This window comes from Epinephelus moara, chromosome 2 (assembly GCF_006386435.1).
Source record: "Epinephelus moara isolate mb chromosome 2, YSFRI_EMoa_1.0, whole genome shotgun sequence".
Taxonomy (NCBI): domain Eukaryota; kingdom Metazoa; phylum Chordata; class Actinopteri; order Perciformes; family Serranidae; genus Epinephelus; species Epinephelus moara.
The window spans coordinates 10,351,930-10,369,879 of NC_065507.1; the positions used below are offsets into that span (position 1 = coordinate 10,351,930).

Below are 17,950 nucleotides of genomic sequence, written 5' to 3' on the forward strand. Positions count from 1 at the left end.
TTTGAGATCTCTTGTACCCTCCAGCTCCAAGTCATTCATGTGAGGTGTAAAAGTGCAAGTTTAGAGACACCTTCTCTTCTAACAGCGTTATTTCAATATGCAGGGAATCTCTGTCAGACCATCATTATAACCACTGCAAAGCAGCGATTAGTTTTTGTGACACCAGTTTTTTTTATTTCATTTTGAGAATATCAGTCATTAAGATACACACACACACACACACACACAAAATAATAATGAAGTAGTCATAAAAGAAGGATAAAGAGCTGCGAAAATACATGAAATGTGATATAGTGGCTGTATCCACAACTGAAAAAAGGTAAAATCCCTTGAGTGCAACAATAGGTCAGGGTGCTGTTGTGGATTTTGTCACCTGGTGTCACTTTACTTCGTGCAAAAATTGAATTAACGCTCATTCCAAACATGCCGCTAACCCTGCTGCTGCAGATCAGCGCGGTAAAGAATAATAGGGCGAGTGAGAGAGGTGATTTTAAGCTTTTAAGAGGGATTTCGTATTATTTCCGTTTCATCGAGTTGCTTATTCAGGCTACGTTGCTGCTTAATCAGGCGAAAATCCTTTGAGTGGTGGTCTGTATAGCAAAAAGAAGAAAGACAAGATCACAATGTGACCTGAGAATACTGAGCAGAGGACAAAAATACATGTGTGATCCCCGTGTGACCTTGGGAACCTCCAAATTGCTCCCCAAAGACCCTCTACATAGAGTTCACACACCTTTACAGTTAATTGCTATCATACATCAAAATAAAATCCAGGTTATTTGGTCACGAAAATAAGATACAAATAAGATTATTTCAAATTACACTCCTGATTGTGAATCCCAAGCTTCTTATTTGTCACGTTATCTCTACACATAGCCACAGGGCAGATAGAATCACACCCTGGTGTTCAAGAAACAAAAGAGACAAATAACTGAAATGCATCACCCCGCAGCCCTGCATAAGACATCTAGCCCGGCTGCGCTTTCAGTGTTTATGCCATGCTTTTTCATCTTACACTTCACTGCCTACTGTACATACTGCAGTCCCATCCCAGCCATCTGCTGATGAAGTTAAAACAGGTTACGACAGGACCTGTCTACACATATACAAATATTTTTGAAAACATATATTTTACTCCTTGTTTTGGCCTTTCGTCCACATGCTAATGGAGTTTTAGGTCACGAAAAGTACGATTTTTAAAACCCCCTCTAAGGTGCAGGTTTTTTGTGTATCTGTGTGGACAGAACGTTTGGGAAACAATGCGATCATTTCCTCAGTTTGTGCATGACTATAGAGTGCTGCATGGATGACATTTACTTGTACTTGGAGGTTTCCATCGCTCGGGTTCCCATGACAAAAAGCCAATAAGATGTTTCCTTTGAAATTTGGATTACTGCAGAAAATAAGCTCTGTGGCTAAGAAAAAATTGTGAGATTTATTCAGCAAGGTAATCTTCACAAGTGAACACCACATTTATGATTTTTGAAGCACAAATGCAATTACCAGCAGTAAAAAGCCAATGTTAGGCTATAAAGGAGCTACACTGTGGTCGCATGACTTAACGTCACCACCACAGCATGGCTGTGAAGCTGAGATCGGTGTGATGACACTCTGTAGTCTCAATTAGCCACTTAGCAAATACCTTTTATAATAAGACAAATGACAGCTTCAAAATTTAACAAGAGGCATATTTACTGACATATTTTATGTTGTAGAGCAAAACATGACAGTCTCCTACGCTTGCATTAACCACAGACCTTATTTCAGGCATCTAACCCAATACCCATTCAAAACACCCACTGACATTAAGACACGGGAACTCAGAGTTCTAAAACTAACCCATTCCCGGGTTATGTAATGAACATGCAACAGAAACAATAACACAGATGGACTACTGGTTTGTCTATGTTTTGTTAGCACTGCTTGGTCTAATCACTACTTTACACTTAAACGTAGTATTGCTGTACCACTTAACTGATAAACAGAGCCATCTGCTACACCCAGTGTTCCGTGGTCCGCCAGAAATCACAGTTTTGGGTCAGGCCTGGTCATACCAGCACAGGGTGGGACAGTTTCCAGGGTGGGCTTGTTGTCGATGAGGAGTGAAAGGAAGACTTTTTCATGTCCAGAGCATCACTCATGTCTTTGTGTGACTTATATCGAAGGGGAATTAACAGCGGTGAGATCTCAACATTAGCCTGTGCACTTAACTATCTTCATAACGAAAGGAGACTGCAGCTGAATTTATTTTTGCATTGTAGTGTGTACAGAAATATTTTTTCAATCAAAAGAATTTGTTTTTTAAACAGTGTGGAAATACTCCTTTTTAAAAGGGATGAAGTATGATATAAGAATCCATTTGTTTCGATGAAGCCCAGTAGTCAGTGGACAAGCAGGTGCATGTCCTTTAGTGGAAAATCCCCACAAACCCTGTTGACCAGGATTCTCATTCAGGCCTGACAGCCCAAGTCCTCGTCTTTAGACCTCTATTCATATGCATATTATAGCCAAAGGCATCAAAACTGGACCCACAAATCCTAAGATTGTAATCACTACTGCATGCTTTTATTCTGCATGCCTACATTTCATAATTTCCCACACAAGATGGTCTTGAACAAATGCACACTGACATTACCGCAGCAGAGTGCATTGACATCTTCTGAGAAATGCTTCGCAGCATATGTTCATATCATCACAAGAGGCGAATGCTTCACAAGCACATTGCACAGCTTGGAGTTGCAATGCTTGGCATTTAGCACTTTGCCATTTTTACTCTGAGAATGATGGATATGGAATATGAATGCTCAGTGACATGATGACCCAGCAAAATGTCTGCCATCAGCGTATCCCCCATCCCCCTTGCCCCACTCTTTTTGCTCACGCTCACGCACACACACACACACACACACACACACAACCATTATCCCTAAAGTATAGATGTATTCATGTCAGCTGAAGCAAATCATGAAGTATGAAGCTACATAGTGACGGTTAACACTTTGTGTTGCATAGCAAGCCTGAATCACTAATCAAAAAGTTAAAATCAAAGGCTCCATTTCCATTCACACCAGATTTAATTAAAAGGTTTTAGTCCAGTGCTCAAGGCTACATTTCATAATTAATTCGGACTGCAATGGATTGTTTTCTCCATTTTGAAACAGTCTGATGACAGTTTCAAGAGAAGGCTTTAAAAAAAGAAAGCCCAATCAAATCATTAAAAGTGACTCCTCTCATAGCAAATTACTCACAGACTAAGTCGTGTGCAAGTGTTTAAGTTGGAGAGTTGTAATCATGGCTTGGGGAAAAGGAGCCACAAAGACGCTAAAGCGAGGCAGGATATGAGCATTCAAGGGTCATGACAACATGTTGAATGTTTAACAGCTTCAAAGGAAGCCCTCGGTCAAGTGTTATCGTTCTTAAAAAGGGATCTCTGGTCTTTATTTCCCTGTCTAAGAAGTGTTATCAATTCAAATCATCAATTGAATGAAAACAGAGTGCTTTTCCTAACTTCTGTGAACACTGGTTTTGGTGGACTGGGACTTACAGTTAAACACATGTTATCCAAACCAGAAATTAGTATTGTTTATAGACACACTGGCACACTGTTCATGGTCTATGCAGTATGGTTCTGCCTTTTGAATCTACTCTCTCCCACAAACATGCTTTGAAGTGCATATCTCATATGTATTTGCAAACTGGAGGTAATTAAGGATAGATGTGATGGAGCTGGAATCCCCCGGATTCAATGAAAGGTATATTCGTGTGTAATCGACATACCAATGACAGGAGACATTGTGCTTGCAGGAGACAGAGTCTAAAGGATGTACATAAAGCAAATAAAATTGACCCTATGATAGGAGCCTGAGGTACAACCATAGACTGTATAAAAATATGTACATAGTCACCGTGACGTCACCCATTGGTTTCTGAGGAGCGGGTTTGAAGCTCAAAGTAGGCGGCTCTGGCCGTCGCCTTCTTGGCAGTGCCTGACTCCGCCCAACTCCCTGCCAATCAAAAATGAGCAAAGAGGCGGGCCAAATGAAGCCTGGTTGCTTAAACACGCCCACCTTGCTCGAAGCTGCTAAGTTAGCTAAGGCTAACAAGCTAGGCTAACAAGCTACGCTACTTTGGCTAGCCCTGTGGTGTTGGCTGCTCCCGCTCATGCTGCCGCTTGGTGCCAGCTCCTTCACGCAACAAAATATCCAAAAGGCACAATCACGGCTGAGAGGTCAGGTTCAATGACTTGCGAATTAGCTGAGATGGTGCCTAGCAGACAGTCAGCGGCTAGTTAGCCACCTGTGATGGCACCACCTGTCACTCAAAGTGACCACTCCCTTAATTATGCGCAACTTTAAGCCTTAATAAAATTTAAGTACAGTTGTCATGAAAGGGGAAATTAGCTATAGAGACCAAAACCGTTTTTTGTACCAGGCTGTAAACATGTTTCTTTCTACTGTAAAGTTGAGCATTTTAACATGGGGATCTATGGGGATTGACTCACTTTTGGAGCCTGCCTCAAATGGCCATTCAACGAACTGCAGTTTTTGGCACTTCCGCATTGGCTTCACTCGTCATCCCTGGAGGTTGCCGCTCGGGTACACCACAAGTGATAGGGGCAATAGAGGAGGAGAGGCTGCCAATCTTAACAGAGAAAGTCCTGTCAGTTTAACAGGAGGCAAACCCCTTGAGGGCAGAGCACTGGATGCCAACCAGTTCTTGAAGATGGTTTAATAAAATGCAATGATCAACAGTATCAAAAGCTGCACTGAGGTCTAAAAGGATTTAAATGGCACATGTACCACAATCTAAAGATGACAGTTTTGTCATCATGACTTTTTGTCATGTATCTATCACCCCACAGGTAGTGAAAGTCAGCAGGTAATTCTGACTGACCACTGTCGACCTCTTGCCCCGAAGCTTATAGCCAGAGACTGATACAGAAATCAGCATTATTCATTTGAGTGCTCCAATGCGGAGTGAAACTAGCATTGTTTACTATCACTGTTAGACATCTAGCTATTAGAGGCACTTTAGTGCTGATGTCTAAAACATGTAGGCCCATTTCTTATTCGTCAAACAAACATCTGTTAGCATGCCACAGAGCATGTCAACGAGGTTGCAGCAGGCAATGAAAACAGGTAATGTACAGTCATCAACAATTTCAGTATCTGCCCATTAAATTGAGATTTTGACTTGTTAAATTTTAGCAATTTCAACAGATTCTGACTGACTATTATAATAATATTTTCTTGTATCCTCATAAAAAGAAAAATAATGCCACAAAATTGTCAGAGAGAAAAGGCGCTGCATACATTTGTCATGTCCATAAAACCACAATTATTTATCTGATTATGACATTGTTTAGAGCATTTTGTGTTATTATTAGTTTTCAGTGATTGTAATTGTTGAAAAGAGCACTTGTCGGGTGTTGCTGATCGGTTCTGTTGAGGGTGCTGATTTTAATTTTATGAAGTAAAACAGCATCACCTCATCTGTAGGACTTGTCTGTAGTTGTTGTGTCATTGTTATTCAGCGGCAGCAATTGTCTCGGATTGCATTGCTGTCAATCAAACGCAGCCTCCACAGCTCTTAAGTTGCTCAACCAGCCCGACAATCAGTGCAGCTATGTGGCCTGGTGGCTATTGGCAAGCCTTTTGTCTGATATAAAGGAGATAAAAACGAGGGAGTTGGTTAAACAAACAGGCAAATCACCTCTCGAGTAAAACAGCTTGAACACAAAAGGCTTGTCATCCCATTACAATAGCGTGAATTTAGAAAAAACAAAACAAAACAAAAAGAGGCGAGTCAAATCTTGTTGTGTGTCAACAGTTATGTATTGTGGCTGTCGACAGAATGCACATTCTGCAGCATGTAAGCTAATACTGCAGCCTTTTCTGTCACTTTTTGCTGCGAACAATACAGTTGAAAAATGACTCCCATCACAATTCACAACTTCTCTCCCCTCAGCATTCAGAACATCTTGGGCTCATGAAGTGATTCGGTTCCCTGGCCGACCCCGTAGAGGTATCTGTTTGGATCTCTTCTTTTTCCATCTCTGCAGCCTCTGTTGTCTTCACTCTGTACTGGAAATGTTATTATATCGTCCGAATGATCATCCTGAGTATGTAATCATGTGCTGCTGTGGTTGATTATTCTCAATCTGTAACCTTTGCTTGAAACTGAGTGACCAGACCTGCTTTTTTCAGGAAAGCAACTGTTGAAGAAGTGCCCCTGGACAGTTTATAACAATCTGAAGGACAGTGATAAGACATAACCTCAGTAAGCCAAAGATGGATCTAAGATTCAGCATTACAGAACTTCTGTGAGATATGAGACGATGCTCATTCAGCCTGCGACTCTGTTGAGGGTGACACTATCTGCTTGCAAGTGCTGCAATAAACCTCAGAAAGACACTGACTGTGACGCTTTTGTTGCAGAAATTTCCAGCACACACTCCATCACCTATTTATGTTCTATGCCCCCCACAATTCATCACAACACAGATCTGTGGCTGTGGGGAAGAGGGGAAGAGGGGAAAGTGCTTGTTGCTTGGAGGAAGACGACTATACTGCGCTGAGCTGTGAAGCCCCGATATTTGATTCATGGTGACAACGTTGTGCCCTGGATGTGTTCAACATATTTTTTATAGAGTTCATTTTCAGAGACGTGGAGGAACACATGCAGTTATATGCCTATTTTTTTCTTTATCATGAACATACAGTGTTCCAGGGACATTGTGATTATTATAACTTTATATCAGGTGTTGAACAGAGAGGATTTTAATCATTCTTACAGCTCACATGTGCAGATATGTGCTGGAAAAAAAAAGAAAAGATTTCCGCCACACGTGCCAATGAAAGTGTATCTACAGTAAATAATAACACACAGTGTGTTCATCACAGAGACACAGAGGAGCGGAACCATATACAGACACATCTCATACAGGTTTTGCATTTACATTGTCAACATTCACTTTTTTTTCTAGAGCAAGTGCAACGATGAAAAAGCTTAAATGAAGAAATCACAACAGCAAAAAAAGAAACAACCAATAGATCAGTAAATCCAGTAAAGCCAGAGCAAATCTGTTGCACTGGGAGTGTGTGGCTGACAGAGGTCAGCTTGGCCCTTAGTGCCAGGCGTCTGTGGGGTAAACATCTCATTAGAGCCGGGGGAAGGGTATGCGTGTGTGTCTTTGTGTGTGTTTGGAGGCGGAGGGGCACCTGATGTGTCTGTGGGCGTATACATCACCTGAATGATTCCAGCACACCGAGACAGGACAGTATAAATGTAAACAGGTGTTGGTGAGCAGGCATTAGAGCAGGACACACCTAAACTGTCTCAACTGACTGTGAACAAGAAAGACACAGACGGAGAGGAGGGAAGAGCGAGCTGGATTTTGCCATTCATCAATCTCGGATGTGCATCAGAGTACTTTGCTTTAAATCAGAGGTGAGTTTGAAATCTTAAAGTTCACTTTCATGTATATTTCATTTCAGCTGTAACACATTATTGAATATGGTGAGCATGAAAATATTGCAGTGAGTATTTCTGATGCATAGGATAGTCACTGTGACTGTTTTCTAAAATAAATAAGTAATGAATAAAGGAAAGGGTCTGCAAATGAATTGATCCCTTCGATTTCCTTTATGCTTTATTAGCTAATAAAGCCGGTTTGTACCTTACTGAGAAAGGAAAACTTTGACTAGAAATAAAGCATTAAGGCTCATTAGAGAGTTATACCAATAATCTCCCTTTAAAATCCAAAGTATTGCCTAACCCCTGCTGTAGCTGCTATTATGTAACAGTCACAAGCCACTTTTAATATTCTAATAATGAAAGTGGATATTCATTAACTGATATTAGGATGAGCCTGAAATATTTGCAACATTAGAATCAAAAGAAGTACTGTGGGCAGGTTGTAAAAAGTAGTAAAATCAAATATTGATCATCTGTGGATCTTAGGTGCAATTAATGCAACAGAGGCAGCACCATTACTTCACCATTTGGCTATTGGTTTACTTGTTTCTGCTCCGATATACGAAAGATAATTTGAGTGTGAAGGTAGTGGTGTTATGTTAAACTAGACAAGTTAGGCTATCTATTGGTATCAACCATTTTGGCATAGCTTCTTGTGAAGACAGTTAAATAACGCTACAAATTTAGGCCAGATTCTGGTTAAGGAACAATTGGCGTGACCATTTTTGAAGGAGCCACTTGAACTCTTGCCTCAAGATATCTATATGCAAATGCATTCTCTCGTCCTCACGATTCTCCTCTAAACTCGAGAAGTAGAAGTCCTAGTAAGTGTTTTGTTCCTTACAACCAATGTACCCCTTCAGATTAAAGCTGTATAATTGTCTTTTTAAGAAAATGACATCCAGCCTATCCGAGGGACACTGAATCACCAAACATGCATAGATACATAAACACATTAAAACAGGATTGCTGTGGATTGGGGCGTTGGTGGCTAAGTGGTAGAGCAGGCGCCCCATGTACAAGGCTGTTGCCGCAGCGGCCCAGGTTCAACTCCAGCCTGTGGCCCTTTGCTGCATGTCACTCCCTCTCTCTCTCCCCCTTTCACACTTGTATGTCTTGTCCATTAAAGGCTAAAATGCCCCCAAAAATATCTTTAAAAAAAAAAAGGATCGTTGTGGATCTCAAAATGTTAAGTGTGCCGGTATATGCACAACAGATAATTTGTGACATTAATTGTAAAATAAGGAACCAAAGTATATCAGAATGCGATTCCTTACCTCTCATACTGACATAGTTTTCAGCTAACCTGAAATAGAGTTATGGCTTTTGGTTTTGGTGTGCCACCCAAAGATTGTCAGTCACCCCATCTGGCCACCCCTATGAAAAATTCTGCTTTGAGCTAGTCTATTTAGACTGTGACATCTCAATCTCAGAAAGAAATGGCTCAATACAGTTAGTCAATGAGTAGCATTGAAGGCACATTTAAAATGTCTGTGTAATCAAATCAAAATCAAAGTCAAAGTCAAATAGAGCAGAACATTTATCACAAGGACCCTTTGCTAGTCTTTGATTGACTTATTAAAAGTACACTGTGATTTTAACTGTGATTATTTTTATGGTTGAAGTGCTTTGACTCTGAGTCATGACAGTTAACCCCTTTTTGAGTTAAAGCTGTGAGTCCACTACATTGTGAACACTCACAGGAGCCCTACTTTCTTCCCATTTGTCATTTCCACTCCCAAAGGCAGTTGTTTTCTGATGCAAAGCAATAATTTAGGGCACCTTGTCAAACATACAATTAAAATACTAAATACCTGAAATTATTTCAGCATGTATCTTGTTACGGTTTGAAAACATGCTGACCTAATGATTAGGTGTGGAATGACTAGGTTTGTTTCCAAAATGATCAAAGCTTGCAAACACGCTACACAGTGCGATTATCAGATTTCTTTTTGGCAAAATTGCTGGATGTGAGGTTTCAGGAGTTGAAAACAAAAACAAAAACTCGCTGTACTGATCGTTTTGTACTACTTCACACTCACTAACAAGCACGCCATGATCCAAATGGGTAGTTTGCATGACTTGTCAAGAACAGAGGCCATACTTATTTGGAAACCTCTGTAAAGCCAATACTGCCAGTTACCATCCATCAAGCACTGGAGTTATGAGAACTCAGAGCTTGTATAAAGTCAAAGATTGTTATGTTATGTGTGAGCAGCTGGCCCTCTGGTATGGCTTTGCCCAAATTATTTTAATGCCACATTTATTTTTGCGGCATTGAAACCTTGCAAACAAAGCGGATCCTTGTGTTGAGACACTTGCACGGGACCAAAATGATTTAGTTTATTTGGAGCACTTGTGTGTTACACTTCATTGGAAACTTTTTTTTCTCTCATTAACTTCAAGTCTCACTGCAGTGCTGCAGCCATCCAGGATTATAGCCTTTCAGTGAGGATTAAAGCTGCAGTGGGACAGAGCTGCTTGGGACATGTGAGACTGTACATGCGCAGTCCGCAGTGACAGTCAGCTAAGTAACGACGGGAAGGAGAGAAAACATTTGGAGCAGGAAAACAGGAAACACAGTGTAGAGATGGAGGACATGCTTACTGGAAATTAGCTGTCTTGATACTAAAAATTACCCCAAATTAAATAACTGAACAACTTTAATGTTGTTGCATATACACCACCAACAGCGCTTGGACATCATTTGTCCTCAGAACAATATGTGCTTGCATATTCCCCTTTTTACACCTCCTTTTCAGCATCAGACTGCCAATGTCATCTTGACATTTTGCTGTTTGATTGTGGTGAATTACAGTATTTAAGGATGATTGATAGTTTGAGAGGTCCTGTGACTGGCTGACTGGTTAAATGGGACGGCGACTGTGGTAAAAAGCCTTGTCAAGTATGATTGTTATCAGCATTTTTGCCTCTGATTTCTCTTGCCTATAAATAGGCATGTTGTGCCATTGTTTTGACTGGAAAAATTTAGTGGGATCCCATGTGCGGTGTCAGATCTGCAAGGTCAGCTCTGAGCAGACTGTTATTGCTTTTAAGAAGTAGTGTATAGTAGCTGTTTGTAGTTTCACACAGCTTAATGACTAGTTTTCTGCTCTGTTGTCACATGCTGTTCCTGTTTTATTGTCTTACAGGTTGTGAGCTTGTAGAAAATGTTTGGATATCTGCACAAACGTATGCAGGACTATCTGGTGGAACGAAAAAGCCGCAGGACCAGGCTAGTGACCAAAGATGGCCGCTGCAACATTGAATACGGAAACATCAAGTACAGCAAACACTTATCCTTCTTGGCTGACTTCTGGACCACCTTCGTAGAGATCCGGTGGCGTTTTGTCCTCTTCATCTTCATCACCTCTTTCACCCTAAGCTGGTTCATTTTTGGCCTGCTGTGGTATTGGATTGCCCGCAGTAATGGAGACCTGACGTGGCAAAACCCTTCAGATGACCACCTTTCATGTGTTGATAACGTCGTAGGACTGACCACAGCGTTTCTCTACTCCCTCGAAACCCAGACAACTATTGGGTATGGTGGACGAGCGCTCACCCCTCTCTGCCCAGGCGCTGTGGCCCTTCTCATCATCCAATCCCTCCTTGGAGCCATCATCAACTGCTTCATGTGTGGAGTCATCCTGTCAAAAATTTCTCTACCCAAAAAGAGGGCTAAGACCATCACATTCAGTGACATGGCTGTCATCAGCCCCAAAAATGGCTCACTTGCCCTGTCAATCAGAGTGGCCAACCTGCGCAAGACCCTGATGATTGGAAGCCAGATCTATGGCAAGCTGCTGAGGACAACAAACACACCTGACGGGGAGACAATCATCATGGACCAGGTGAACATTGACTTCATGGTGGATAATGGGAAGGACAACCTCTTCTTCGTGTGTCCTCTAACGCTCTACCACATCATCGACAAGAGCAGCCCTTTCTTTGAGATGGCAGTGGACACGCTCCACAAGCAAGAGTTTGAGCTGGTCGTCTTCCTGGATGGCACCGCAGAGTCCACCAGCTCTTCCTGCCAAGTCCGGACATCCTTTATTCCTCAGGAGATCATGTGGGGCTACAACTTCTTGCCCATCATCTCCAGAAGCAAAGAGGGCAAGTACAGAGTAGATTTCTCCAACTTCTCCAAGGTGGTGCCAGTGGCCACTGCACACTGTGCCTACTGTTTCCACAACATCAAGGGTCATCATCATCACTCAAGAGATGGACGTGACAACCACGGTTTTGAGGTGATCGATATCAGTGACCCTCCCAATGTCACCAAGATGTGAGATCATTGGTACATTGTAATGAACAGTAGAAACTGAGACTGGTAGAGGCATATGTCTCTCATTGACAAAGTCTTTAATGGACAAACAGGTGCTGGAGGCAGGTGGGGTTACCTAATGGCGGACAGCGCATTGTGTAGCATTTAAATATGAAGTAAAGAAAACCTACTTATTTGTTATTCTATTGTATTTAACACAGATAAAACAGTCTGTGGGTCAGGACACTTATTGTGAGCAATTTGTATGTAAAACCACACCTGCCACTGTCTGCTGACGAGAATAAAACCTGTTTTCTAAAGGGAGGTCAGGTCATGCAAGATGGTGAGGCTAAAATTCAACAACAGAAACAGAAAGTTTTCCCAATCACTCACACATGCACACATGGGTTGTAGGTACATATGTGCCTTTGCTTTTAAATGAAGATGAGTGGTTCTAATTTACCTCTGGCTTTGCACATCAGGTTTACTAAGAGGCAGAAAAACGAAGCAAATGTATTGTCCTGTGTATAAATCTTGCAGTTACTTGGAACCAGTGTTGAGGGCCTTGCTTTAGTCATGGGTGAAAAAAAAGATTAAGAGGTTCATTAAATAATTCATGCTGTTATAGGCTGCTGTACAAAAAGAGACACTTGGACTTGAACAATTAGTATGCTTAACTATTCAGACACTGAGGCACTAGCAAAGGGTTGGGCTCAGGGGCCACTCTCTTCAAACACTGGATGATGCAGTTGTGGTTTTCTTCTTGAGTGAGGACATTGTGAGAGAACAAAGCTCTCAGGAAACACTTAAATTATGGCTGCATGCAGCACTGACTATAGTATGGAAATCAATTCTCTTTGTTAGGTCTTTTTTGTATTTGATCTCAGGGGAAAAATACACTGAAATAAAGGCTATTTTTGCATTCACAAAATGTCTGTGTCACCTCATTATTCTCCACCTTAACCGAGCCCGAATGTCGTATAAGGACTGTGATCAAAAAGGTCAAAGCGCCGTAATGACAGGTGCCAACCCCTATCACAGCTCTTCATCTGTAAACAAAGTGAAGTTTTGACAGCAAACAGGGATCCAAACACAACAGAGTGGAAGTGCTTTGGAGATAAGCGCTGTTGCTTGCTGCCCAGTATTTTGCCTGCAGGTTCTGAACATGAAACCAGAACTCTCCATTTGGAGAAATAACAGCACATACTGTACGCTAGCATGGAGCTTTAACAGGTTTTGTTAAGGCCGACCTCCCGCTGTGACCTCTCTGATGAATTACATATGCTTATGTGTGTGTGTCTGCACCCAGGGATGTTACTGTGGCAAGTGACGCAGGGATAGGATGAGAATTATTGAGAAATATGTGAAATGACTAAGCAGCATAAAACTGATGCATGCCTCACAGACATATTCTGATTAAAAAAAAAGTATGTAACTGTCCCCTTATGGCTGTTCACTGAGTCTGTGATGCATATTTTTGTCCACATGGTTCATGCAAAGTAGAGCCCTTTGCAAGACTGTAGCTGTATGCGTACACACTGGTTGTTAAATTACCAACACCCATCATTTGAAACGTACAAAGAGAGACTTAAATGACGCAGAGAGACAAACACTGAGGAGACTTTCAAATACATACACTACTTTAAAGTAATTTTACACTCTCAACTCACGCACAGCTTGCAGCCTTGTATGATCTCCTGATTTAAAACCTGACAGAACTGAAAAAAGTGCTAACAGTTTATCTTTGTTTTTTTTTTTGCAATGACAAAATGTTAATATTATGGCAAAAAGAGAGCCTGTGAAAGCGGTGCAGCTTCCTGACCCTCCTATCCCTTCCACCCTTGTCTTCCCACTGGAAATGATAATTTGAATTAAATTAAATTAAACTCAGTTGCAAGTTTCTCATGTATAGCCAGCTACAACTAACACAGTCTAATTCTGTCATCATTAATATGCTATAACTGGGGTGGGAAAAAATAATTGCTCCAAGTATAGCACAATATAATTCATCAGCGCCACAAACTCCAGCCTTCGATGATCGTAAAGTTAAATAAAGAATTAAAAATAAAAAAGAACATTACACCCCTCATGAAGGTTTGATTTATTGCAGTATATTGTTGCATTAGACTGCATTAGGCGTACCTAATAAATCAGCAACTGAGTGTATGCTCTCTTAATTGGACACAACATTTCTGTAGTACCTTGTCATGGTTAGTTTGTGCATAAATTCGATTATATTCCAATCTGATAACACACCTTTCCAGGATGATCAAGATTAAGTTGCCTAAACTGTGACAGCCTCTTAATGTCTCAGTAAAACACGTGACTCCTGGTGAAAAGGCACATTTCAGCGTCAGTAAACAATAAAAAAAAGTAAGATTGTTTTGTTAGAATTAATGCACATTTTGTTTTGATGCAGATACAAATACAGCTGCCTTAAACGAGGAGGGGCAGAAGAGCTGTTTTCTACCCACAGGTATAAATATTTCCAGCTAAATGCAAGCTATGCACAAAAGTATGTGTAATTAACAAATGTAACTTATACCCTTTGGAAATGTGTAGTAATCTGTCACAAAGTTTAGGCACAAGAAATTCCAAACCTTGACACAGTGGAGACAAGTATCGTGCACAATGTGCAGGTCACTGTCATGATTGTACTACTTTGGTACATCTGGCTTCTCTAAATGCCTCGAAAAAAAAGAGCGACTATGTTTTTTTCATCTGGTGAAGCCACAGGCATGGCTTCTAACCGAGACGCGCTCATTTTACCCACAATAAATAAGAAGACTGTTTCTCTGTGTTGTTTTGGAGCCACAGGCAGGCAATGGAAGATGACTTGAGAGGTAAAAACATTTATTTTGTCACATTTTCCTATACAAAAGCCCTTTTTCAAAAGGTATTACTTCATACATTGCAGGAATGACAATAATAATAATACATTGGTTAATTGTAAAATTATACACAATATATATATCTATATATATATATTTGATATCCAAAATACATTGCATATACGAAGTAGCACAGATCCCTTTTCATTGATAATGCTTGTGAAACAGTTAAGGGTACGATAGAATAATTTCTTTATGCTACAAATTACAAGTTCCCTTTTTATTGTTCTTTTAAAGCTATAAACTTTCAGGAGAAGCTGGTTGTGGATATTGATACTGTTTGTATTGTTTTGCCTAAAATACCTGAAATTATTTTATGCACAGGAAAAGCTATCAATTTCAGGGTTATTTGGCATAAAACATGATTCGCGATGGAAGAAATCCATCGTAATCACATGTTGCATATAGAATAAAGGAATCCCCTGGCTGTGGATTATGATTCAAGCAGGCATTTGTGGTTTTGGGAATACAAAGAAAATACCTTGTGCACATAAAGGCACTTAGGCACTTATTCAGAAATAATAACAATAACAAGAAAACAAAAAAAAATGTTAAAATGTATTGCCCAAATGTACAGATATAAAAACGCTTAAAATGCTGAACAAACTACTTAGCAGAAATGGACTTAAAAGGTTTGCATTTTTGACCGAGGTCAACTCGTATTAATTCTCTTGACTTTTTATACTGTGTCACATATGAAAATAACTCTGCATAATTTATACAGTAAGTTGCTTTAATGCCTAGTTGACTGATGCTTATAAAATAATAAAAAATAGGTCTGACAAACGCACAGCGTTTGCGAATCTGAGGATTTCTTTGTTTCATCTCGTCATACTTTATTGGTTTTGTTCTCTGATAAACTACTCAGTTCCAAGTAATTTATTTTCAAGTGTCCATTTTCAGTTACTCTAAAGGAATACTTTTGCTATGAACAGCTTTGAACACCTGAAGACGGATATGTTTTGACATGATACTGTTACACGATGACGAAATCCTGACTTGAGATTCATGTGCATTTTGCTGGGCTTCAGATCAGTGAGAAACTAACATTCAAACACACATGCTGCTCTCAAACTAGGATCCAGCCCTTGTGAAATGCAACTTAACTGTCTATCAACATGACCTACTGCTAAGTCACTTCTCTGTGCCGACCTATACGGTCCTGACTGGCCTACAAAGAGGAAGGAGACACTGTGGCAGTCGTTATTGACAGAGTGCACTTCAAAATCAAAAATTGTCAGATTTATGGTAAAGCATGGAGATGGTGGTTACGTAAATTTGTATGCATTTTAAGATGTAATTCTGTTTTGTGTATAATGAATAGGAAACATATGGTATAAAACAGCAGTTAAGGCACTTTGAGGGTCAGGCTCCTCATTATGCTGTGTACTAAAACTGGATACACTGTAAGGCACTTTGGATAAAAATAAACATCCAAGCAACATACAGTCTTATTGTGTAGGTATCATCTACATCATCACATCTGCAAATAAAAAAGGTACTGTCATGTTTTCGACACAGACGTGTGCAGCAACCATGGTGTTTAAAATAAAGATTTTTTTTCATTAAACAAAATGAAAACATCTGACAAATTTTGACTTTGCTGCAGGGTATCCCTTTTTTACGGGTGTTTCACAAACCAGACGACATTCACATTAATACTGACATGGTCGAGCAACAAAACATCTGGAAATGGCATGGCTGAAAGGCAACAACATGGCAAACATTTAATAGCCTAGTGTGTGGCCCCCTGAAAACATCTGACCTGGGTTGAATTATTGCTGCAAATTACTTCAATTACATCTTGACTCAGCTTCCCCAGCACGGTCGAGTCAACTGTACACGTTGCCCATCTTGAACCCCCGCACGCAACACACAGAAAGCATTTTGAGTAACTGAGTTGACCCAGGTCAGCAAAACATACAGCGCTTCCTTCTCCGCCATTTAACTCTTCTCTAGCCTTCCAGTTTGGAGGATAAATAAAATTGTGAATGGCATATTCCAGTTGCCAAATTTCATTCAGTGCTGAGAAAAGTCCATCTCTTTGAGAGCTCCTCCTTGTCCAGCGAATTCCAGAAGACTCTCCACACACACATAAAAAGATGCAGATGGACAGACAAGCAGACAGACACAGTGGAAATACGAGGCTAGTGGTGGGAATAAGAAACCCCAGCAAGGCCGTAGACAAGCAGAAAAGGCAGATGCTTTAAAAGGTAATGTACATAATGTACTGAGGAGGATGTAGATTGAGACCCATAAATAATAGGCCCATGTCTGGTATTGTAGCATGGTGAAGAGGGAGACAGACTTGAGTTGTTCTCCTGCCCTGCTTTGGTTTGGGGAGATTTTGGAAAGGACACCTGTAGGTGCAGCTTTCTGGGAGGATGGGAAAGAGAAAGGCACAGGAAACTCACGTCCAAAAAGCATAAACAGTTGCTAGTCTGGTAAAGGTAAGTAGTATTCCATTATGGACCGTAGCATCCAGTTGTTTATAGATTCTTACAAAAAACAAAAACAAAATCTCCTTCAAATTTATCATCCTTCATATAGGAGCAAAATTTCTTCAGAGTACAAATGCCTCTGTCAACTCAGTCTTCATCGGTTCGGCGTCTTTGGGAGTGCAGGTCAGCAAATTTGGACTTTGTTGTGGGAGTAGGGAGGTTTTAAAGGCTGGTGGATGGTCAGAGTAGGGTGTTTAATAGTAACTACCCAGGTGGGACGGCACATGGGTGTTAGGGTGGCGGGGAACATTTGGGTTAGGGTAGATGCCTGCAGTGGGCGAGCTCCAGTACGGAGCGGTGGGTCCAAAGAAATTGGAGGAGGTGACGGGCATTGACGGTGGGTGCGGGGATACAAAGTTGACCTTCTGCTGGTGGGCGTGGTAGGAAGGCACATAGGCTAGGTCCGAAGGGTACTTATACATGGAGGACTCAGTGGGGTGCGGCTGCAGTGCCTGAGCAATGCCGTGGAAGTCGAACTTGTAGGCGTAGCGCTTGCCGTGCACCTTGGTCATGATATTTTTGTCATAGTAATAGCGCAGCGCACGGCTCAGCTTGTCGTAGTTCATGTTGGGCTTGCTCTTACGCTCGCCCCAGCGCCGCGCCACCTCGTCTGGGTCCGTCATCTTGAACTCGCCATTGGTGCCCTCCCAGGTGATGCAGCCAGCGTTGGCACTGTCAGACAGGAGCTCTAGGAGGAACTGCCACAGTTGGATCTGGCCTGAACCTGATGGTGGACACACACACAAACAATGATCATCCACGAGCATCATCATTCTCACCGCCACCTCTCATTAGCTACCCAACAAGACCTGCAT

The 17,950-nt window shown here is 41.1% G+C and overlaps 2 protein-coding genes across 8 annotated transcripts in view; one reads left to right on the forward strand and one right to left on the reverse strand.

Moving 5' to 3' along the window:
• Window positions 1-7,312: 7,312 nt before the first annotated feature.
• On the forward strand, window positions 7,313-12,663 carry kcnj1a.1 (potassium inwardly rectifying channel subfamily J member 1a, tandem duplicate 1). Its single transcript, XM_050069134.1, has 2 exons — window positions 7,313-7,449; window positions 10,629-12,663. Exon 2 carries the CDS (start codon window positions 10,647-10,649, stop codon window positions 11,766-11,768), a length of 1,122 nt encoding a protein of 373 aa, XP_049925091.1. The 5' UTR covers window positions 7,313-7,449; window positions 10,629-10,646; the 3' UTR covers window positions 11,769-12,663.
• Window positions 12,664-14,575: 1,912 nt separating this feature from the next.
• fli1 (Fli-1 proto-oncogene, ETS transcription factor) overlaps window positions 14,576-17,950 on the reverse strand; it is a 34,449-nt gene continuing 31,074 nt past the window's right edge. For all 7 annotated transcript variants that reach the window (XM_050064160.1, XM_050064169.1, XM_050064153.1 and 4 more), the window contains one exon: window positions 14,576-17,859. In XM_050064160.1, the coding sequence (XP_049920117.1) occupies window positions 17,330-17,859 (530 nt within the window). In that variant the 3' untranslated portion in view covers window positions 14,576-17,329. The remainder of the gene's footprint in view (window positions 17,860-17,950) is intronic.